General features: G+C 50.1%; 1 protein-coding gene across 5 annotated transcripts in view; it reads left to right on the top strand.

The window, feature by feature from the left end:
- Positions 1 to 23,991, top strand: part of LOC110534012 (gasdermin-E) — a 32,834-nt gene that overhangs the window by 7,319 nt on the left and 1,524 nt on the right. For all 5 annotated transcript variants that reach the window (XM_036936653.1, XM_036936657.1, XM_036936656.1 and 2 more), the window contains exons 4-8: positions 2,947 to 3,121; positions 7,705 to 7,825; positions 8,279 to 8,398; positions 23,106 to 23,233; positions 23,542 to 23,851. In XM_036936653.1, the coding sequence (XP_036792548.1) occupies positions 2,947 to 3,121; positions 7,705 to 7,825; positions 8,279 to 8,398; positions 23,106 to 23,233; positions 23,542 to 23,851 (854 nt within the window). The remainder of the gene's footprint in view (positions 1 to 2,946; positions 3,122 to 7,704; positions 7,826 to 8,278; positions 8,399 to 23,105; positions 23,234 to 23,541; positions 23,852 to 23,991) is intronic.

Genomic DNA, 23,991 nt, shown 5'->3' with positions numbered 1-23,991 from the left:
TCTGCACGCATGGTGAGGAGAAGACTTTTGGAGGATGGCCTGGTGTCAAGAAGGACTGCAAAGAAGCCACTTCTCTCCAGGAAAAACATCAGGGACAGACTGATATTCTGCAAAAGGTACAGGGATTGGACTGCTGAGGATTGGGGTAAATTCATTTTCTCTGATGAATCCCCTTTCCGATTGTTTGGGGCATCCAGAAAAAAGCTTGTCCGGAGAAGACAAGGTGAGCGCTACCACCAGTCCTGTGTCATGCCAACAGTAAAGCATCCTGAGACCATTCATGTGTGGGGTTGCCTCTCAGCCAAGGGACTGGGCTCACTCACAATTTTGCCTAAGAACACAGCCATGAATAAAGTGGTACCAACACATCCTCCGAGAGCAACTTCTCCCAACCATCCAGGAACAGTTTGACGAACAATGCCTTTTCCAGCATGATGGAGCACCTTGCCATAATAACTAAGTGGCTCGGGGAACAAAACCTCTATATTTTTGGTCCATGGCCAGGAAACTCCCCAGACCTTAATCCCATTGAGAACTTGTGGTCAATCCTCAAGAGGTGGGTGGACAAACATAAACCCAAAAATTCTGACAAACTCCAAGCATTGATTACGCAAGAATGGGCTGCCATCAGTCAGGATGTGGCCCAGAAGTTAATTGACAGGATGCCAGGGCAGATTGAAGAGGTCTTGAAAAAGAAGGGTCAACACTGCCAATATTGACTCTTTGCATCAACTTCATGTAATTGTCAATAAAAGCCTTCGACACTTATGAAATGCTTGTAATTATACTTCAGTATTCCATAGTAACATCTGACAAAAATATCTGAAGACACTGAAGCAGCAAACTTTGGAAATTAATATTTGTCATTCTCCAAACTTTTGGCAACGACTGTACATAGATTTGGAAAGTATTCAGACCCCTTGACTTTTTCCACATTTTTTAAAACGTTACAGCCTTATTCTAAAATTGATGAAAAAACAACAATTGAATCAATCTACACACAATATCCCATAATGACAAATCAAAAACAGCTTTTTAATTTTGTTTGCTAATAAAAACATTTTTTTAAACACATATTATATTTACATAAGTATTCAGACCCTTTACTCAGTACTTTGTTGAAGCACCTTTGGCAGCGATTGCAGCCTAGAGTCTTGGGTATGATACTACAACCAAGATTTTACTCTTTGGCCTGAATACCAAGCGTCACGTCTGGAATAAACCAGGTACCATCCCTACAGTGAAGCATGGAGGTGGCAGCATCATGTTGTGGGGATGTTTTTCAGTAGCAGGGACTGGGAGACTAGTAAACACAACAAATACAGGTGTGCCAGGCTTGTAGCGTCATACCCAAGAAGACTCTAGGCTGTTATCGCTGCCAAAAGTGCTTCAACAAAGTACTGAGTAAGGGGTCTGATTACCTTTATAACTGCATTTAGATTTTTTTTTTATACATATACGTTTTATACATTTTTTATAAAAAAAAAAAAAACTTTTTGCTTTGTCATTCTGGGGTATTATATGTAGATTTACGAGGGGAAAAAACTATTTAACCAATTTTAGAATAAGGCTGTAACGAAATGTGGAAAAAGTCAAGGGGTCTGAATACTTTCCGAATGCCCTGTATATCACAGCATCTTTCCTCATGATCAGTGTTTCTTCTTTGCAAACTGTATGCAGTGACTATATTCTACCATATGCGCTGACTGTATTCTAACTACCCATATGGGCTGATTGTATTCTTACTACCCATATGGGCTGACCGTATTCTAACTACCAACACCATATGGGCTGACTGTATTCTAACTACCCATATGGGCTGACCGTATTCTAACTACCAACACCATATGGGCGGACTGTATTCTAACTACCAACACCATATGGGCTAACTGTATTCTAACTACCAACACCATATGGGCTGACTGTATTCTGACTATCCATATGGGCGGACTGTATTCTGACTGCCCAATACCATATGGGCGGACTGTATTATAACTGCCCAACACCATATGAATGCTATAGTTAAAAAATAAAAATAGATTTATAATACCAGTAAATGTATTAATGAAGCTGAACACTGCTTTATGCGTAGCCTGGAGAAATCCAGTCTGTCTGTGCTAACATTCAAATGTATTTATATAGCCCTTCTTACATCATCTGATATCTCAAAGTGCTGTACAGAAACCTGGCATAAAACCCCAAACAGCAAGCAATGCAGGTGTAGAAGCACGGTGGCTAGGAAAAACTCCCTAGAAAGGCCAAAACCTAGGAAGAAACCTAGAGAGGAACCAGGCTATGAGGGGTGGCCAGTCCTCTTCTGGCTGTGCCGGGTGGAGATTATAACAGAACATGGCCAAGATGTTCAAATGTTCATAAATGACCAGCATGGTCAAATAATAGTAATCACAGTGAACAGGTCAGGGTTCCATAGCCGCAGGCAGAACAGTTGAAACTGGAGCAGCAGCACGGCCAGGTGGACTGGGGACAACAAGGAGTCATCAGGCCAGGTAGTCCTGGGGCATGGTCCTAGGGCTCAGGTCCTCCGAGAGAGAGAATTAGAGAGAGCATACTTAAATTCACACAGGACACCAGATAAGACAGGAGAAATACTCCAGATGTAACAGACCGACACAAACTACTGCAGCATAAATACTGGAGGCTGAGACAGGAGGGGTCAGGAGACACTGTGGCCCCATCAGATGATACCCACGGACAGGGCCAAACACGCAGGATATAACCCCACCCACTTTGCCAAAGCACAGCCCCCACCCCACACCATTCTACTCCTTGCCACTGCTTGTCATGTTTGGCACAATGAGGAGTGGCATGTTGTCACAAACAGACTGAATTTCTCCAAGCTACTTTATAATCATCCAAGAAACATAACTTGAATCATCTTTGCCCTCATCAAAGGACAATTCTCTGATTTATTTGTCTCTCCTGCAGGCTTTTGGACATGTCCCACTGTCTGATCCAGCAGACCCGTGAGAAGTCCAGGGAGGTGTTTGCGGTGGTGAAGGAGAGGATTGTGACGACCCAGCCGTGTTCGGTCATAGAGGAGGTCCAGCAGGGGGGGCAGTTAGGGGAGCTGCTGAGCTTCTGTGGGCCCAAGAGCACCCAGGTAGATGGAGAGAGATGAAGAGCGTTGTAGGATTTGTTACATTAATCATCTCTATTTGTTAGGCTGGGATATTATATATTACAAGAGTTGAAGTTAACCATGTGGTTTACCCTGTATAGATGAATCTTTAAGCAGGGAAAATAGGGAAGAGGTTGACTCAAAGGGCAGCAGGCTGGATTGGACCTATGACAACACTGCAGACAGGCCTATGTGTGCTGCAGGCTGGATTGGACCTATGACAACACTGCAGACAGGCCTATGTGTGCTGCAGGCTGGATTGGACCTATGACAACACTGCAGACAGGCCTATGTGTGCTGCAGGCTGGATTGGACCTATGACAACACTGCAGACAGGCCTATGTGTGCTGGAAGCTGCAGGCTGGATTGGACCTATGACAACACTGCAGACAGGCCTATGTGTGCTGGAGGCAGCAGGCTGGATTGGACCTATGACAACACTGCAGACAGGCCTATGTGTGCTGGAGGCAGCAGGCTGGATTGGACCTATGACAACACTGCAGACAGGCCTATGTGTGCTGCAGGCTGGATTGGACCTATGACAACACTGCAGACAGGCCTATGTGTGCTGGAAGCTGCAGGCTGGATTGGACTTATGACAACACTGCAGACAGGCCTATGTGTGCTGGAGGCGACAGGCTGGATTGGACCTATGACAACACTGCAGACAGGCCTATGTGTGCTGGAGGCTGCAGCATTACTGCTGGACCAGCAAGGCCACAGATGAATGATTTTTAATGTATGTGGAGCAAAACGAGTAGTGAAGCGTGAATAGACTACTACAGTAGATCAGTCATATGAATGACTACTACATAGACTACTACAGTAGATCAGTCATATGAATGACTACTACATAGACTACTACAGTAGATCAGTCATATGAATGACTACTACATAGACTACTACAGTAGATCAGTCATATGAATGGCTACTACATAGACTACTACAGTAGATCAGTCATGTGAATGACTACTACATAGACTACTACAGTAGATCAGTCATATGAATGACTACTACATAGACTACTACAGTAGATCAGTCATATGAATGACTACTACATAGACTACTACAGTAGATCAGTCATATGAATGACTACTACATAGACTACTACAGTAGATCAGTCATATGAATGACTACTACATAGACTACTACAGTAGATCAGTCATATGAATGGCTACTACATAGACTACTACAGTAGATCAGTCATATGAATGACTACTACATAGACTACTACAGTAGATCAGTCATATGAATGACTACTACAGTAGATCAGTCATATGAATGGCTACTACATAGACTACTACAGTAGATCAGTCATATGAATGACTACTACATAGACTACTACAGTAGATCAGTCATATGAATGGCTACTACATAGACTACTACAGTAGATCAGTCATATGAATGACTACTACATAGACTACTACAGTAGATCAGTCATATGAATGACTACTACAGTAGATCAGTCATATGAATGACTACTACATAGACTACTACAGTAGATCAGTCATATGAATGACTACTACAGACTACTACAGTAGATCAGTCATATGAATGACTACTACAGTAGATCAGTCATATGAATGACTACTACATAGACTACTACAGTAGATCAGTCATATGAATGACTACTACATAGACTACTACAGTAGATCAGTCATATGAATGGCTACTACATAGACTACTACAGTAGATCAGTCATATGAATGGCTACTACATAGACTACTACAGTAGATCAGTCATATGAATGACTACTACATAGACTACTACAGTAGATCAGTCATATGAATGGCTACTACATAGACTACTACAGTAGATCAGTCATATGAATGGCTACTACATAGACTACTACAGTAGATCAGTCATATGAATGACTACTACAGTAGATCAGTCATATGAATGACTACTACATAGACTACTACAGTAGATCAGTCATATGAATGACTACTACATAGACTACTACAGTAGATCAGTCATATGAATGACTACTACATAGACTACTACAGTAGATCAGTCATATGAATGACTACTACATAGACTACTACAGTAGATCAGTCATATGAATGACTACTACATAGACTACTACAGTAGATCAGTCATATGAATGACTACTACATAGACTACTACAGTAGATCAGTCATATGAATGACTACTACATAGACTACTACAGTAGATCAGTCATATGAATGGCTACTACATAGACTACTACAGTAGATCAGTCATATGAATGGCTACTACAGTAGATCAGTCATATGAATGACTACTACATAGACTACTACAGTAGATCAGTCATATGAATGACTACTACATAGACTACTACAGTAGATCAGTCATATGAATGACTACTACATAGACTACTACAGTAGATCAGTCATATGAATGGCTACTACATAGACTACTACAGTAGATCAGTCATATGAATGACTACTACATAGACTACTACAGTAGATCAGTCATATGAATGACTACTACATAGACTACTACAGTAGATCAGTCATATGAATGACTACTACATAGACTACTACAGTAGATCAGTCATATGAATGACTACTACATAGACTACTACAGTAGATCAGTCATATGAATGACTACTACATAGACTACTACAGTAGATCAGTCATATGAATGACTACTACAGTAGATCAGTCATATGAATGACTACTACATAGACTACTACAGTAGATCAGTCATATGAATGACTACTACATAGACTACTACAGTAGATCAGTCATATGAATGACTACTACAGTAGATCAGTCATATGAATGACTACTACAGTAGATCAGTCATATGAATGACTATTACATGGACTACTACAGTATATCAGTCATATGAATGACTACTACAGTAGATCAGTCATATGAATGACTACTACATGGACTACTACAGTAGACCAGTCATATGAATGACTACTACATAGACTACTACAGTAGATCAGTCATATGAATGACTACTACATGGACTACTACAGTAGATCAGTCATATGAATGACTACTACATGGACTACTACAGTAGATCAGTCATATGAATGACTACTACATAGACTACTACAGTAGATCAGTCATATGAATGACTACTACAGTAGATCAGTCATATGAATGACTACTACATGGACTACTACAGTAGACCAGTCATATGAATGACTACTACATAGACTACTACTACAGTAGATCAGTCATATGAATGACTACTACATGGACTACTACAGTAGACCAGTCATATGAATGACTACTACATAGACTACTACTACAGTAGATCAGTCATATGAATGACTATTACATAGACTACTACAGTAGACCAGTCATATGAATGACTACTACAGTAGATCAGTCATATGAATGACTACTACATAGACTACTACAGTAGATCAGTCATATGAATGACTACTACAGTAGATCAGTCATATGAATGACTACTACATGGACTACTACAGTAGATCAGTCATATGAATGACTATTACATAGACTACTACAGTAGATCAGTCATATGAATGACTATTACATAGACTACTACAGTAGATCAGTCATATGAATGACTACTACAGTAGATCAGTCATATGAATGACTACTACATAGACTACTACAGTAGATCAGTCATATGAATGACTACTACAGTAGACCAGTCATATGAATGACTACTACATAGACTACTACAGTAGATCAGTCATATGAATGACTATTACATAGACTACTACAGTAGATCAGTCATATGAATGACTACTACATAGACTACTACAGTAGATCGGTCATATGAATGACTATTACATAGACTACTACAGTAGATCAGTCATATGAATGACTACTACAGTAGATCAGTCATATGAATGACTACTACATAGACTAACTACTACAGTAGATCAGTCATATGAATGACTATTACATAGACTACTACAGTAGATCAGTCATATGAATGACTACTACATAGACTAACTACTACAGTAGATCAGTCATATGAATGACTATTACATAGACTACTACAGTAGATCAGTCATATGAATGACTACTACAGTAGATCAGTCATATGAATGACTACTACAGTAGATCAGTCATTCTATGTCGTCATGTCCACTTGTTCACTTCCCTTGACTGGTTTGAAGGAAAATGACTCAAGTGAAAGTCACCCAGTAAAATACTACTTAAGTAAAAGTCTAAAAGTATTTGGTTTTAAATATACTTAAGTATCAAAAGTAATTGCTAAAATATACTTAAGTAGTAAAAGTATCAATCATTTCAAATTCCTTATATTAAGCAAACCAGATGGTTCCATTTTCTTTTTTAATTTAATTTACGGATAGCCAGGGGCACACTCCAACACAATAATTTACAAATGAAGCGTTGGTGTTTTATTCAGTGTGTCAGATCAGAGGCAGTAGGGATGACCAGGGATGTTCTCTTGATAAGTGTGTGAATTGGACCATTCAAAATGTAGCGAGTACTTTTGAGTGTCAGGGAAAATGTACCTTATTTTCTTCAGGAATGTAGTGAAGTGAAAGTAAAAGTTGTCAACAATATGAATAGTAAAGTACAGACACCCCCCAAAGATGACTGAAGTACCACTTTCCACAGGCGTCTGTAAAGGAGAACAGCAGCCTGCACAAAGACAGCAACGTGTCTCTGGAGATTCCTGCCCACACCGTCATCGCTTACGGCATTATAGAGCTGGAGATCAAACTCAACGGACACTATGGTGAGGGAGTCTTTATTTTCCTGTTTCTCAGGCAACAACACACGTTTTAAACTGTCAACCCTCACCTGGACCCATCATCAGACCATGTAGGTTGTATATTACAAAGCCTTATCAAGTGCATGGTCTCTGTTAATGTTCAGTATGTCCAATGTATTTGAATGAGTGTCTGTATTAATAGGTTCATACTACTGTCTCCTTGTCTTGTCCTCAGAGCTGTGCCTAATGTCCCACACTCTTGTTCCTCAGAGCTGTGCCTAATGTCCCACACTCTTGTTCCTTAGAGCTGTGCCTAATGTCCCACACTCTTGTTCCTCAGAGCTGTGCCTAATGTCCCACACTCTTGTTCCTCAGACCTGTGCCTAATGTCCCACACTCTTGTTCCTCAGACCTGTGCCTGTCTGACACTCTTGTTCCTCAGAGCTGTGCCTAATGTCCCACACTCTTGTTCCTCAGAGCTGTGCCTAATGTCCGACACTCTTGGGGGGTTCGAGGTGGATGGGCCTGTTAAGAAGAGCTTAGTGGGGGTGTCTGGCGCTCGCGACGACACCCCAAAGAAGAGCTTCTTTCAGAGAGGTAACGAGACAAATGGAAGTTCCCCTCCTTTTGTAGGCCCACGTACCAATTTAAATTGTTGTTGTTATTATCATTAGATTTCTGTCAGGGGAACTCAGTCGGGTCTCAACTTACTGTTGAGAGGTAGAATAGTAGAATACACAATTGGTTGTGGCTCAACATTTTTTAGGTTGCTAAATTAGTCTAGTCAGCTGTCTAAACTTTGACATCAGCTGATATATCAAAGTGCCCTACAGGAAAAAGCCTAAAACCCCAAACAGCAAGCAATGCAGGTGTAGAAGCACCCCCATTGATTTGGTTAGTCACTCTCACTCAGATATCATATTAAAAATTGCAAACATTGTTGCTTAGGGCAAAATCTGACTGCATGTGTGGGAATGGATGTGGGTAGGCAGACCCACGAGCCACTGCGACCCCTCAGGATGAGTTCATAAAGTTCCCCGTCCCTGGTCTAGTGGTAGAAAACGTTAGTGGTAGAAGACGTTAGTGGTAGAAGACGTCCCTGGTCTAGTGGTAGAAGACGTCCCTGGTCTAGTGGTAGAAGGCGTCCCTGGTCTAGTGGTAGAAGGCATCCCTGGTCTAGTGGTAGAAGGCGTCCCTGGTCCAGTGGTGCAAGGCGTCCAGTGGTGCAAGGCGTCCCTGGTCCAGTGGTAGAAGGCGTCCCTGGTCTAGTGGTAGAAGGCGTCCCTGGTCTAGTGGTAGAAGGCGTCCCTGGTCTAGTGGTGCAAGGCGTCCCTGGTCCAGTGGTGCAAGGCGTCCGTGGTAGAAGACGTCCCTGGTCTAGTGGTGCAAGACGTTAGTGGTAGAAGACGTCCCTGGTCTAGTGGTGCAAGACGTTAGTGGTAGAAGACGTCCCTGGTCTAGTGGTGCAAGACGTTAGTGGTAGAAGACGTCCCTGGTCTGTGGTAGAAGGCGTCCCTGGTCTAGTGGTAGAAGGCATCCCTGGTCTAGTGGTAGAAGGCGTCCCTGGTCTAGTGGTAGAAGGCGTCCCTGGTCTAGTGGTAGAAGGCGTCCCTGGTCTAGTGGTAGAAGGCATCCCTGGTCTAGTGGTAGAAGGCATCCCTGGTCTAGTGGTAGAAGGCGTCCCTGGTCTAGTGGTAGAAGGCGTCCCTGGTCTAGTGGTAGAAGGCGTCCCTGGTCTAGTGGTAGAAGGCGTCCCTGGTCTAGTGGTAGAAGGCGTCCCTGGTCTAGTGGTAGAAGGCGTCCCTGGTCTAGTGGTAGAAGGCGTCCCTGGTCTAGTGGTGCAAGGCGTCCCTGGTCTAGTGGTGCAAGACGTCCCTGGTCTAGTGGTGCAAGACGTCCCTGGTCTAGTGGTGCAAGACGTCCCTGGTCTAGTGGTAGAAGGCGTCCCTGGTCTAGTGGTAGAAGGCGTCCCTGGTCTAGTGGTAGAAGGCGTCCCTGGTCTAGTGGTAGAAGGCGTCCCTGGTCTAGTGGTAGAAGGCGTCCCTGGTCTAGTGGTAGAAGGCGTCCCTGGTCTAGTGGTAGAAGGCGTCCCTGGTCTAGTGGTAGAAGGCGTCCCTGGTCTAGTGGTAGAAGGCGTCCCTGGTCTAGTGGTAGAAGGCGTCCCTGGTCTAGTGGTAGAAGGCGTCCCTGGTCTAGTGGTAGAAGGCGTCCCTGGTCTAGTGGTGCAAGACGTCCCTGGTCTAGTGGTGCAAGACGTCCCTGGTCTAGTGGTGCAAGACGTCCCTGGTCTAGTGGTAGAAGGCGTCCCTGGTCTAGTGGTAGAAGGCGTCCCTGGTCTAGTGGTAGAAGGCGTCCCTGGTCTAGTGGTAGAAGGCGTCCCTGGTCTAGTGGTAGAAGGCGTCCCTGGTCTAGTGGTAGAAGGCGTCCCTGGTCTAGTGGTGCAAGGCGTCCCTGGTCCAGTGGTGCAAGGCGTCCGTGGTAGAAGACGTCCCTGGTCTAGTGGTGCAAGACGTTAGTGGTAGAAGACGTCCCTGGTCTAGTGGTGCAAGACGTTAGTGGTAGAAGACGTCCCTGGTCTAGTGGTGCAAGACGTTAGTGGTAGAAGACGTCCCTGGTCTGTGGTAGAAGGCGTCCCTGGTCTAGTGGTAGAAGGCATCCCTGGTCTAGTGGTAGAAGGCGTCCCTGGTCTAGTGGTAGAAGGCGTCCCTGGTCTAGTGGTAGAAGGCGTCCCTGGTCTAGTGGTAGAAGGCATCCCTGGTCTAGTGGTAGAAGGCATCCCTGGTCTAGTGGTAGAAGGCGTCCCTGGTCTAGTGGTAGAAGGCGTCCCTGGTCTAGTGGTAGAAGGCGTCCCTGGTCTAGTGGTAGAAGGCGTCCCTGGTCTAGTGGTAGAAGGCGTCCCTGGTCTAGTGGTAGAAGGCGTCCCTGGTCTAGTGGTGCAAGGCGTCCCTGGTCTAGTGGTGCAAGACGTCCCTGGTCTAGTGGTGCAAGACGTCCCTGGTCTAGTGGTGCAAGACGTCCCTGGTCTAGTGGTGCAAGACGTCCCTGGTCTAGTGGTAGAAGGCGTCCCTGGTCTAGTGGTAGAAGGCGTCCCTGGTCTAGTGGTAGAAGGCGTCCCTGGTCTAGTGGTAGAAGGCGTCCCTGGTCTAGTGGTAGAAGGCGTCCCTGGTCTAGTGGTAGAAGGCGTCCCTGGTCTAGTGGTAGAAGGCGTCCCTGGTCTAGTGGTAGAAGGCGTCCCTGGTCTAGTGGTAGAAGGCGTCCCTGGTCTAGTGGTAGAAGGCGTCCCTGGTCTAGTGGTAGAAGGCGTCCCTGGTCTAGTGGTAGAAGGCGTCCCTGGTCTAGTGGTAGAAGGCGTCCCTGGTCTAGTGGTAGAAGGCGTCCCTGGTCTAGTGGTGCAAGACGTCCCTGGTCTAGTGGTGCAAGACGTCCCTGGTCTAGTGGTGCAAGACGTCCCTGGTCTAGTGGTAGAAGGCGTCCCTGGTCTAGTGGTAGAAGGCGTCCCTGGTCTAGTGGTAGAAGGCGTCCCTGGTCTAGTGGTAGAAGGCGTCCCTGGTCTAGTGGTAGAAGGCGTCCCTGGTCTAGTGGTAGAAGACGTTAGTGGTAGAAGACGTTAGTGGTAGAAGACGTCCCTGGTCTAGTGGTAGAAGGCGTCCCTGGTCTAGTGGTAGAAGGCGTCCCTGGTCTAGTGGTAGAAGACGTCCCTGGTCTAGTGGTAGAAGGCGTCCCTGGTCTAGTGATGCAAGACGTCCCTGGTCTAGTGGTAGAAGACGTTAGTGGTAGAAGGCGTCCCTGGTCTAGTGGTAGAAGGCCTTCCTGGTCTAGTGGTAGAAGACGTTAGTGGTAGAAGACGTTAGTGGTAGAAGACGTTAGTGGTAGAAGACGTCCCTGGTCTAGGGTAGAAGGCGTCCCTGGTCTAGTGGTAGAAGGCGTCCCTGGTCTAGTGGTGCAAGACGTCCCTGGTCTAGTGGTGCAAGACGTCCCTGGTCTAGTGGTAGAAGACGTTAGTGGTAGAAGACGTCCCTGGTCTAGTGGTGCAAGACGTCCCTGGTCTAGTGGTGCAAGGCGTCCCTGTTCTAGTGGTAGAAGACGTTAGTGGTGGAAGACGTCCCTGGTCTAGTGGTAGAAGACGTTAGTGGTAGAAGACGTCCCTGGTCTAGTGGTAGAAGACGTTAGTGGTAGAAGACGTCCCTGGTCTAGTGGTAGAAGACGTTAGTGGTAGACGTCCCTGGTCTAGTGGTAGAAGACGTTAGTGGTAGAAGACGTCCCTGGTCTAGTGGTAGAAGACGTTAGTGGTACAAGACGTCCCTGGTCTAGTGGTGGAAGACGGCCCTGGTCTAGTGGTGGAAGACGTTAGTGGTGGAAGACGTTAGTGGTGGAAGACGTTAGTGGTAGAAGACGTTAGTGGTAGAAGACGTCCCTGGTCTAGTGGTGGAAGACGTCCCTGGTCTAGTGGTGGAAGACGTCCCTGGTCTAGTGGTAGAAGGCGTCCCTGGTCTAGTGGTAGAAGGCGTCCCTGGTCTAGTGGTAGAAGGCGTCCCTGGTCTAGTGGTAGAAGACGTCCCTGGTCTAGTGGTAGAAGACGTCCCTGGTCTAGTGGTAGAAGGCGTCCCTGGTCTAGTGGTAGAAGGCGTCCCTGGTCTAGTGGTAGAAGGCGTCCCTGGTCTAGTGGTAGAAGGCGTCCCTGGTCTAGTGGTAGAAGGCGTCCCTGGTCTAGTGGTAGAAGGCGTCCCTGGTCTAGTGGTAGAAGGCGTCCCTGGTCTAGTGGTAGAAGGCGTCCCTGGTCTAGTGGTAGAAGGCGTCCCTGGTCTAGTGGTGCAAGACGTCCCTGGTCTAGTGGTGCAAGACGTCCCTGGTCTAGTGGTGCAAGACGTCCCTGGTCTAGTGGTAGAAGGCGTCCCTGGTCTAGTGGTAGAAGGCGTCCCTGGTCTAGTGGTAGAAGGCGTCCCTGGTCTAGTGGTAGAAGGCGTCCCTGGTCTAGTGGTAGAAGGCGTCCCTGGTCTAGTGGTAGAAGGCGTCCCTGGTCTAGTGGTAGAAGGCGTCCCTGGTCTAGTGGTGCAAGACGTCCCTGGTCTAGTGGTGCAAGACGTCCCTGGTCTAGTGGTGCAAGACGTCCCTGGTCTAGTGGTAGAAGACGTTAGTGGTAGAAGACGTTAGTGGTAGAAGGCGTCCCTGGTCTAGTGGTAGAAGGCGTCCCTGGTCTAGTGGTAGAAGACGTTAGTGGTAGAAGACGTTAGTGGTAGAAGACGTCCCTGGTCTAGTGGTAGAAGGCGTCCCTGGTCTAGTGGTAGAAGGCGTCCCTGGTCTAGTGGTAGAAGACGTCCCTGGTCTAGTGGTAGAAGGCGTCCCTGGTCTAGTGATGCAAGACGTCCCTGGTCTAGTGGTAGAAGACGTTAGTGGTAGAAGGCGTCCCTGGTCTAGTGGTAGAAGGCCTTCCTGGTCTAGTGGTAGAAGACGTTAGTGGTAGAAGACGTTAGTGGTAGAAGACGTTAGTGGTAGAAGACGTCCCTGGTCTAGTGGTAGAAGACGTCCCTGGTCTAGGGTAGAAGGCGTCCCTGGTCTAGTGGTAGAAGGCGTCCCTGGTCTAGTGGTGCAAGACGTCCCTGGTCTAGTGGTGCAAGACGTCCCTGGTCTAGTGGTAGAAGACGTTAGTGGTAGAAGACGTCCCTGGTCTAGTGGTGCAAGGCGTCCCTGTTCTAGTGGTAGAAGACGTTAGTGGTGGAAGACGTCCATGGTCTAGTGGTAGAAGACGTTAGTGGTAGAAGACGTCCCTGGTCTAGTGGTAGAAGACGTTAGTGGTAGAAGACGTCCCTGGTCTAGTGGTAGAAGACGTTAGTGGTAGACGTCCCTGGTCTAGTGGTAGAAGACGTTAGTGGTAGAAGACGTCCCTGGTCTAGTGGTAGAAGACGTTAGTGGTACAAGACGTCCCTGGTCTAGTGGTGGAAGACGGCCCTGGTCTAGTGGTGGAAGACGTTAGTGGTGGAAGACGTTAGTGGTGGAAGACGTTAGTGGTAGAAGACGTTAGTGGTAGAAGACGTCCCTGGTCTAGTGGTGGAAGACGTCCCTGGTCTAGTGGTGGAAGACGTCCCTGGTCTAGTGGTAGAAGGCGTCCCTGGTCTAGTGGTAGAAGGCGTCCCTGGTCTAGTGGTAGAAGGCGTCCCTGGTCTAGTGGTAGAAGGCGTCCCTGGTCTAGTGGTAGAAGACGTCCCTGGTCTAGTGGTAGAAGACGTCCCTGGTCTAGTGGTAGAAGACGTCCCTGGTCTAGTGGTAGAAGGCGTCCCTGGTCTAGTGGTGGAAGACGTCCCTGGTCTAGTGGTAGAAGGCGTCCCTGGTCTAGTGGTAGAAGGCGTCCCTGGTCTAGTGGTAGAAGGCGTCCCTGGTCTAGTGGTAGAAGACGTCCCTGGTCTAGTGGTAGAAGGCGTCCCTGGTCTAGTGGTGGAAGACGTTAGTGGTAGAAGACGTCCCTGGTCTAGTGGTGGAAGACGTCCCTGGTCTAGTGGTGGAAGACGTCCCTGGTCTAGTGGTGGAAGACGTCCCTGGTCTAGTGGTGGAAGGCGTCCCTGGTCTAGTGGTGGAAGGCGTCCCTGGTCTAGTGGTGGAAGGCGTCCCTGGTCTAGTGGTGGAAGGCGTCCCTGGTCTAGTGGTGGAAGGCGTCCCTGGTCTAGTGGTGGAAGGCGTCCCTGGTCTAGTGGTGGAAGGCGTCCCTGGTCTAGTGGTGGAAGGCGTCCCTGGTCTAGTGGTGGAAGGCGTCCCTGGTCTAGTGGTGGAAGGCGTCCCTGGTCTAGTGGTGGAAGGCGTCCCTGGTCTAGTGGTGGAAGGCGTCCCTGGTCTAGTGGTGGAAGGCGTCCCTGGTCTAGTGGTGGAAGGCGTCCCTGGTCTAGTGGTGGAAGGCGTCCCTGGTCTAGTGGTGGAAGGCGTCCCTGGTCTAGTGGTGGAAGAGGTCCCTGGTCTAGTGGTGGAAGAGGTCCCTGGTCTAGTGGTGGAAGAGGTCCCTGGTCTAGTGGTGGAAGAGGTCCCTGGTCTAGTGGTGGAAGAGGTCCCTGGTCTAGTGGTGGAAGAGGTCCCTGGTCTAGTGGTGGAAGAGGTCCCTGGTCTAGTGGTGGAAGAGGTCCCTGGTCTAGTGGTGGAAGAGGTCCCTGGTCTAGTGGTGGAAGAGGTCCCTGGTCTAGTGGTGGAAGGCGTCCCTGGTCTAGTGGTAGAAGGCGTCCCTGGTCTAGTGGTAGAAGGCGTCCCTGGTCTAGTGGTAGAAGGCGTCCCTGGTCTAGTGGTAGAAGGCGTCCCTGGTCTAGTGGTAGAAGGCGTCCCTGGTCTAGTGGTAGAAGGCGTCCCTGGTCTAGTGGTAGAAGGCGTCCCTGGTCTAGTGGTAGAAGGCGTCCCTGGTCTAGTGGTAGAAGGCGTCCCTGGTCTAGTGGTAGAAGGCGTCCCTGGTCTAGTGGTGCAAGACGTCCCTGGTCTAGTGGTGCAAGGCGTCCCTGGTCTAGTGGTAGAAGGCGTCCCTGGTCTAGTGGTAGAAGGCGTCCCTGGTCTAGTGGTAGAAGGCGTCCCTGGTCTAGTGGTAGAAGGCGTCCCTGGTCTAGTGGTAGAAGGCGTCCCTGGTCTAGTGGTAGAAGGCGTCCCTGGTCTAGTGGTAGAAGGCGTCCCTGGTCTAGTGGTAGAAGGCGTCCCTGGTCTAGTGGTAGAAGGCGTCCCTGGTCTAGTGGTAGAAGGCGTCCCTGGTCTAGTGGTGCAAGACGTCCCTGGTCTAGTGGTGCAAGACGTCCCTGGTCTAGTGGTGCAAGACGTCCCTGGTCTAGTGGTAGAAGGCGTCCCTGGTCTAGTGGTAGAAGGCGTCCCTGGTCTAGTGGTAGAAGGCGTCCCTGGTCTAGTGGTAGAAGGCGTCCCTGGTCTAGTGGTAGAAGGCGTCCCTGGTCTAGTGGTAGAAGGCGTCCCTGGTCTAGTGGTAGAAGGCGTCCCTGGTCTAGTGGTGCAAGGCGTCCCTGGTCTAGTGGTGCAAGGCGTCCCTGGTCTAGTGGTGCAAGACGTCCCTGGTCTAGTGGTGCAAGACGTCCCTGGTCTAGTGGTGCAAGACGTCCCTGGTCTAGTGGTAGAAGACGTTAGTGGTAGAAGACGTTAGTGGTAGAAGGCGTCCCTGGTCTAGTGGTAGAAGGCGTCCCTGGTCTAGTGGTAGAAGACGTTAGTGGTAGAAGACGTTAGTGGTAGAAGACGTCCCTGGTCTAGTGGTAGAAGGCGTCCCTGGTCTAGTGGTAGAAGGCGTCCCTGGTCTAGTGGTAGAAGACGTCCCTGGTCTAGTGGTAGAAGGCGTCCCTGGTCTAGTGATGCAAGACGTCCCTGGTCTAGTGGTAGAAGACGTTAGTGGTAGAAGGCATCCCTGGTCTAGTGGTAGAAGGCCTTCCTGGTCTAGTGGTAGAAGACGTTAGTGGTAGAAGGCGTCCCTGGTCTAGTGGTAGAAGGCCTTCCTGGTCTAGTGGTAGAAGACGTTAGTGGTAGAAGACGTTAGTGGTAGAAGACGTTAGTGGTAGAAGACGTCCCTGGTCTAGTGGTAGAAGACGTCCCTGGTCTAGGGTAGAAGGCGTCCCTGGTCTAGTGGTAGAAGGCGTCCCTGGTCTAGTGGTGCAAGACGTCCCTGGTCTAGTGGTGCAAGACGTCCCTGGTCTAGTGGTAGAAGACGTTAGTGGTAGAAGACGTCCCTGGTCTAGTGGTGCAAGACGTCCCTGGTCTAGTGGTGCAAGGCGTCCCTGTTCTAGTGGTAGAAGACGTTCGTGGTGGAAGACGTCCCTGGTCTAGTGGTAGAAGACGTTAGTGGTAGAAGACGTCCCTGGTCTAGTGGTAGAAGACGTTAGTGGTAGAAGACGTCCCTGGTCTAGTGGTAGAAGACGTTAGTGGTAGACGTCCCTGGTCTAGTGGTAGAAGACGTTAGTGGTAGAAGACGTCCCTGGTCTAGTGGTAGAAGACGTTAGTGGTACAAGACGTCCCTGGTCTAGTGGTGGAAGACGGCCCTGGTCTAGTGGTGGAAGACGTTAGTGGTGGAAGACGTTAGTGGTGGAAGACGTTAGTGGTAGAAGACGTTAGTGGTAGAAGACGTCCCTGGTCTAGTGGTGGAAGACGTCCCTGGTCTAGTGGTGGAAGACGTCCCTGGTCTAGTGGTAGAAGGCGTCCCTGGTCTAGTGGTAGAAGGCGTCCCTGGTCTAGTGGTAGAAGGCGTCCCTGGTCTAGTGGTAGAAGGCGTCCCTGGTCTAGTGGTAGAAGACGTCCCTGGTCTAGTGGTAGAAGACGTCCCTGGTCTAGTGGTAGAAGGCGTCCCTGGTCTAGTGGTGGAAGACGTCCCTGGTCTAGTGGTGGAAGACGTCCCTGGTCTAGTGGTGGAAGACGTTAGTGGTAGAAGACGTTAGTGGTAGAAGACGTCCCTGGTCTAGTGGTGGAAGACGTCCCTGGTCTAGTGGTGGAAGACGTCCCTGGTCTAGTGGTAGAAGGCGTCCCTGGTCTAGTGGTAGAAGGCGTCCCTGGTCTAGTGGTAGAAGGCGTCCCTGGTCTAGTGGTAGAAGGCGTCCCTGGTCTAGTGGTAGAAGGCGTCCCTGGTCTAGTGGTAGAAGACGTCCCTGGTCTAGTGGTAGAAGGCGTCCCTGGTCTAGTGGTGGAAGACGTTAGTGGTAGAAGACGTCCCTGGTCTAGTGGTGGAAGACGTCCCTGGTCTAGTGGTGGAAGACGTCCCTGGTCTAGTGGTGGAAGACGTCCCTGGTCTAGTGGTGGAAGGCGTCCCTGGTCTAGTGGTGGAAGGCGTCCCTGGTCTAGTGGTGGAAGGCGTCCCTGGTCTAGTGGTGGAAGGCGTCCCTGGTCTAGTGGTGGAAGGCGTCCCTGGTCTAGTGGTGGAAGGCGTCCCTGGTCTAGTGGTGGAAGGCGTCCCTGGTCTAGTGGTGGAAGGCGTCCCTGGTCTAGTGGTGGAAGGCGTCCCTGGTCTAGTGGTGGAAGGCGTCCCTGGTCTAGTGGTGGAAGGCGTCCCTGGTCTAGTGGTGGAAGGCGTCCCTGGTCTAGTGGTGGAAGGCGTCCCTGGTCTAGTGGTGGAAGGCGTCCCTGGTCTAGTGGTGGAAGGCGTCCCTGGTCTAGTGGTGGAAGGCGTCCCTGGTCTAGTGGTGGAAGAGGTCCCTGGTCTAGTGGTGGAAGAGGTCCCTGGTCTAGTGGTGGAAGAGGTCCCTGGTCTAGTGGTGGAAGAGGTCCCTGGTCTAGTGGTGGAAGAGGTCCCTGGTCTAGTGGTGGAAGAGGTCCCTGGTCTAGTGGTGGAAGAGGTCCCTGGTCTAGTGGTGGAAGAGGTCCCTGGTCTAGTGGTGGAAGAGGTCCCTGGTCTAGTGGTGGAAGAGGTCCCTGGTCTAGTGGTGGAAGAGGTCCCTGGTCTAGTGGTGGAAGGCGTCCCTGGTCTAGTGGTAGAAGGCGTCCCTGGTCTAGTGGTAGAAGGCGTCCCTGGTCTAGTGGTAGAAGGCGTCCCTGGTCTAGTGGTAGAAGGCGTCCCTGGTCTAGTGGTAGAAGGCGTCCCTGGTCTAGTGGTAGAAGGCGTCCCTGGTCTAGTGGTAGAAGGCGTCCCTGGTCTAGTGGTAGAAGGCGTCCCTGGTCTAGTGGTAGAAGGCGTCCCTGGTCTAGTGGTGCAAGACGTCCCTGGTCTAGTGGTGCAAGGCGTCCCTGGTCTAGTGGTGCAAGGCGTCCCTGGTCTAGTGGTAGAAGGCGTCCCTGGTCTAGTGGTAGAAGGCGTCCCTGGTCTAGTGGTAGAAGGCGTCCCTGGTCTAGTGGTAGAAGGCGTCCCTGGTCTAGTGGTAGAAGGCGTCCCTGGTCTAGTGGTAGAAGGCGTCCCTGGTCTAGTGGTAGAAGGCGTCCCTGGTCTAGTGGTAGAAGGCGTCCCTGGTCTAGTGGTAGAAGGCGTCCCTGGTCTAGTGGTAGAAGGCGTCCCTGGTCTAGTGGTAGAAGGCGTCCCTGGTCTAGTGGTGCAAGACGTCCCTGGTCTAGTGGTGCAAGACGTCCCTGGTCTAGTGGTGCAAGACGTCCCTGGTCTAGTGGTAGAAGGCGTCCCTGGTCTAGTGGTAGAAGGCGTCCCTGGTCTAGTGGTAGAAGGCGTCCCTGGTCTAGTGGTAGAAGGCGTCCCTGGTCTAGTGGTAGAAGGCGTCCCTGGTCTAGTGGTAGAAGGCGTCCCTGGTCTAGTGGTAGAAGGCGTCCCTGGTCTAGTGGTGCAAGGCGTCCCTGGTCTAGTGGTGCAAGGCGTCCCTGGTCTAGTGGTGCAAGACGTCCCTGGTCTAGTGGTGCAAGACGTCCCTGGTCTAGTGGTGCAAGACGTCCCTGGTCTAGTGGTAGAAGACGTTAGTGGTAGAAGACGTTAGTGGTAGAAGGCGTCCCTGGTCTAGTGGTAGAAGGCGTCCCTGGTCTAGTGGTAGAAGACGTTAGTGGTAGAAGACGTTAGTGGTAGAAGACGTCCCTGGTCTAGTGGTAGAAGGCGTCCCTGGTCTAGTGGTAGAAGGCGTCCCTGGTCTAGTGGTAGAAGACGTCCCTGGTCTAGTGGTAGAAGGCGTCCCTGGTCTAGTGATGCAAGACGTCCCTGGTCTAGTGGTAGAAGACGTTAGTGGTAGAAGGCATCCCTGGTCTAGTGGTAGAAGGCCTTCCTGGTCTAGTGGTAGAAGACGTTAGTGGTAGAAGGCGTCCCTGGTCTAGTGGTAGAAGGCCTTCCTGGTCTAGTGGTAGAAGACGTTAGTGGTAGAAGACGTTAGTGGTAGAAGACGTTAGTGGTAGAAGACGTCCCTGGTCTAGTGGTAGAAGACGTCCCTGGTCTAGGGTAGAAGGCGTCCCTGGTCTAGTGGTAGAAGGCGTCCCTGGTCTAGTGGTGCAAGACGTCCCTGGTCTAGTGGTGCAAGACGTCCCTGGTCTAGTGGTAGAAGACGTTAGTGGTAGAAGACGTCCCTGGTCTAGTGGTGCAAGACGTCCCTGGTCTAGTGGTGCAAGGCGTCCCTGTTCTAGTGGTAGAAGACGTTCGTGGTGGAAGACGTCCCTGGTCTAGTGGTAGAAGACGTTAGTGGTAGAAGACGTCCCTGGTCTAGTGGTAGAAGACGTTAGTGGTAGAAGACGTCCCTGGTCTAGTGGTAGAAGACGTTAGTGGTAGACGTCCCTGGTCTAGTGGTAGAAGACGTTAGTGGTAGAAGACGTCCCTGGTCTAGTGGTAGAAGACGTTAGTGGTACAAGACGTCCCTGGTCTAGTGGTGGAAGACGGCCCTGGTCTAGTGGTGGAAGACGTTAGTGGTGGAAGACGTTAGTGGTGGAAGACGTTAGTGGTAGAAGACGTTAGTGGTAGAAGACGTCCCTGGTCTAGTGGTGGAAGACGTCCCTGGTCTAGTGGTGGAAGACGTCCCTGGTCTAGTGGTAGAAGGCGTCCCTGGTCTAGTGGTAGAAGGCGTCCCTGGTCTAGTGGTAGAAGGCGTCCCTGGTCTAGTGGTAGAAGACATCCCTGGTCTAGTGGTAGAAGACGTCCCTGGTCTAGTGGTAGAAGGCGTCCCTGGTCTAGTGGTGGAAGACGTCCCTGGTCTAGTGGTGGAAGACGTCCCTGGTCTAGTGGTGGAAGACGTTAGTGGTAGAAGACGTTAGTGGTAGAAGACGTCCCTGGTCTAGTGGTGGAAGACGTCCCTGGTCTAGTGGTGGAAGACGTCCCTGGTCTAGTGGTAGAAGGCGTCCCTGGTCTAGTGGTAGAAGGCGTCCCTGGTCTAGTGGTAGAAGGCGTCCCTGGTCTAGTGGTAGAAGGCGTCCCTGGTCTAGTGGTAGAAGGCGTCCCTGGTCTAGTGGTGGAAGACGTCCCTGGTCTAGTGGTGGAAGACGTCCCTGGTCTAGTGGTAGAAGAGGTCCCTGGTCTAGTGGTGGAAGACGTCCCTGGTCTAGTGGTGGAAGGCGTCCCTGGTCTAGTGGTGGAAGGCGTCCCTGGTCTAGTGGTGGAAGGCGTCCCTGGTCTAGTGGTGGAAGGCGTCCCTGGTCTAGTGGTGGAAGGCGTCCCTGGTCTAGTGGTGGAAGGCGTCCCTGGTCTAGTGGTGGAAGGCGTCCCTGGTCTAGTGGTGGAAGGCGTCCCTGGTCTAGTGGTGGAAGGCGTCCCTGGTCTAGTGGTGGAAGGCGTCCCTGGTCTAGTGGTGGAAGGCGTCCCTGGTCTAGTGGTGGAAGGCGTCCCTGGTCTAGTGGTGGAAGGCGTCCCTGGTCTAGTGGTGGAAGAGGTCCCTGGTCTAGTGGTGGAAGAGGTCCCTGGTCTAGTGGTGGAAGAGGTCCCTGGTCTAGTGGTGGAAGAGGTCCCTGGTCTAGTGGTGGAAGAGGTCCCTGGTCTAGTGGTGGAAGAGGTCCCTGGTCTAGTGGTGGAAGAGGTCCCTGGTCTAGTGGTGGAAGAGGTCCCTGGTCTAGTGGTGGAAGAGGTCCCTGGTCTAGTGGTGGAAGAGGTCCCTGGTCTAGTGGTGGAAGAGGTCCCTGGTCTAGTGGTGGAAGAGGTCCCTGGTCTAGTGGTGGAAGAGGTCCCTGGTCTAGTGGTGGAAGAGGTCCCTGGTCTAGTGGTGGAAGAGGTCCCTGGTCTAGTGGTGGAAGAGGTCCCTGGTCTAGTGGTGGAAGAGGTCCCTGGTCTAGTGGTGGAAGAGGTCCCTGGTCTAGTGGTGGAAGAGGTCCCTGGTCTAGTGGTGGAAGAGGTCCCTGGTCTAGTGGTGGAAGGCGTCCCTGGTCTAGTGGTGGAAGGCGTCCCTGGTCTAGTGGTGGAAGGCGTCCCTGGTCTAGTGGTGGAAGGCGTCCCTGGTCTAGTGGTGGAAGGCGTCCCTGGTCTAGTGGTGGAAGACGTTAGTGGTAGAAGACGTCCCTGGTCTAGTGGTGGAAGACGTCCCTGGTCTAGTGGTGGAAGACGTCCCTGGTGTAGTGGTAGAAGGCGTCCCTGGTCTAGTGGTGGAAGACGTTAGTGGTAGAAGACGTCCCTGGTCTAGTGGTGGAAGACGTCCCTGGTCTAGTGGTGGAAGACGTCCCTGGTCTAGTGGTGGAAGACGTCCCTGGTCTAGTGGTGGAAGACGTCCCTGGTCTAGTGGTGGAAGACGTCCCTGGTCTAGTGGTGGAAGACGTCCCTGGTCTAGTGGTGGAAGACGTCCCTGGTCTAGTGGTGGAAGACGTCCCTGGTCTAGTGGTGGAAGAGGTCCCTGGTCTAGTGGTGCAAGACGTCCCTGGTCTAGTGGTGGAAGAGGTCCCTGGTCTAGTGGTGCAAGACGTCCCTGGTCTAGTGGTGGAAGACGTCCCTGGTCTAGTGGTGGAAGACGTCCCTGGTCTAGTGGTGGAAGACGTCCCTGGTCTAGTGGTGCAAGACGTCCCTGGTCTAGTGGTGCAAGACGTCCCTGGTCTAGTGGTGCAAGACGTCCCTGGTCTAGTGGTGCAAGGCGTCCCTGGTCTAGTGGTGCAAGGCGTCCCTGGTCTAGTGGTGCAAGGCGTCCCTGGTCTAGTGGTGCAAGGCGTCCCTGGTCTAGTGGTGGAAGGCGTCCCTGGTCTAGTGGTGGAAGGCGTCCCTGGTCTAGTGGTGGAAGGCGTCCCTGGTCTAGTGGTGGAAGGCGTCCCTGGTCTAGTGGTGGAAGGCGTCCCTGGTCTAGTGGTGGAAGGCGTCCCTGGTCTAGTGGTGGAAGGCGTCCCTGTTCTAGTGGTGGAAGACGTCCCTGTTCTAGTGGTGGAAGACGTTAGTGGTAGAAGACGTTAGTGGTGGAAGACGTCCCTGGTCTAGTGGTGGACATATACTGAATGGAATGTTACATGTTGTTCTTTATGTAAAACTCTTAATGATCCCGTCACATTCAGGTTGTAGAACTGATTTACAACACATTTAACACAATGGTTGTTGTGATACAACTTATTTTTGTGATAAATTGTCTGCACAGAAATGTTTACTCAATCATTGTGCCGTTGCTCCACAGTCCACAACACTTGTGTAATTGTTTTGGTCCAAAAACCTTGTGCCATATGCGTTGTACATACAACATGTGTACAGGGCCGATGTCTAGCGTATCCTGTTGTAAATAAGGATTTGTTCTTCACCTTCTTGCCTAGATGAATAAATACATCGGTCATATGAACAAAAGAGCTCATCAGGAGGATCATGTAAAAGGTTATAGCACTGCCTTGGAGAGATCACTGTTTCCTCTAACAATTCATAAAAAATAAATAAATTCATACATTTGTCCCATTGTGGTTGCAGAATAAATCGTACATATGATAGTTTTCTGGTTGTGAAATCTCTGTGATATGGTGGCAGCTGAGTCAAACTTCCGCTAGATGCAAAGTGTTTGTGTGTTGACAGAACTGGAGAAACTGAGGGGTCATTTCCAGCTGCTGTCAGTCCTGCCAGCAGACACACGTTCCTCTCTGCTCCAGCTCCTCAAGACAACCATGGAGGACAGAGAGGCAGTCAGTGTGCTGGAGAGTGTGGTGAGTGAGGCGTACAGAAACAGGGCACAAACACACACAGTCCTACAATTATTTTCTATGAGCGGATTACTGGCAAGAATCAGCAGCTTTCTGAAAATGCTGAACATACTAACTTCTCATTACGTTCGGTCTGTCATCATTATAATCTACCATAGTATCCTAAATATCTTCTGTCTCGAACCTTCACGAGTCATTTACCAGACACTCTTATCCAGAGAGACTTACAGTCAGTACATTCAACTAAGTTTAGCAGGAAAAAACAAACCACACATCTCACCTATTCTTTCTAATAATGGCTCTTCTCACAGCTGGACCAGATGTGCACAGGTAAGACAGCTGACCTGGGGGAGGTTAAGGAAGCGTCTCAGATGCAGACAGTCCAGGCCATACTGAACCTTCTAGAGCATTCGGACTCCAGCCCAACACGGTCCCTCCTTAGTGATTCCAGCCAGACACCCTCCCTCCTCAGTGATTCCAGCCAGACACCCACCCTCCTCAGTGATTCCAGCCAGACACGGTCCCTCAGTGATTCCAGCCAGACACGGTCCCTCCTCAGTGATTCCAGCCAGACACCATCCCTCCTCAATGCCACTCATCTCATTATCAGTGCCATGGATGGTGAGACACTGAGCAGTGAATATTAGTTGACTAGTTGAATATTAAGTGCCAGTTCAGTTCAGTGTCACAACAGTCTCCAGCCACTGCATTTATCAGGAAAACTGGCATCTCACTTCATGAACATTTTATTTTCTCAGAAC

The sequence above is a fragment of the Oncorhynchus mykiss genome, chromosome 2, assembly GCF_013265735.2.
Source record: "Oncorhynchus mykiss isolate Arlee chromosome 2, USDA_OmykA_1.1, whole genome shotgun sequence".
Classification (NCBI taxonomy): domain Eukaryota; kingdom Metazoa; phylum Chordata; class Actinopteri; order Salmoniformes; family Salmonidae; genus Oncorhynchus; species Oncorhynchus mykiss.
Note: the sequence above shows the minus strand (reverse complement) of the source record. Positions and strands in the feature narration are given on the sequence as shown.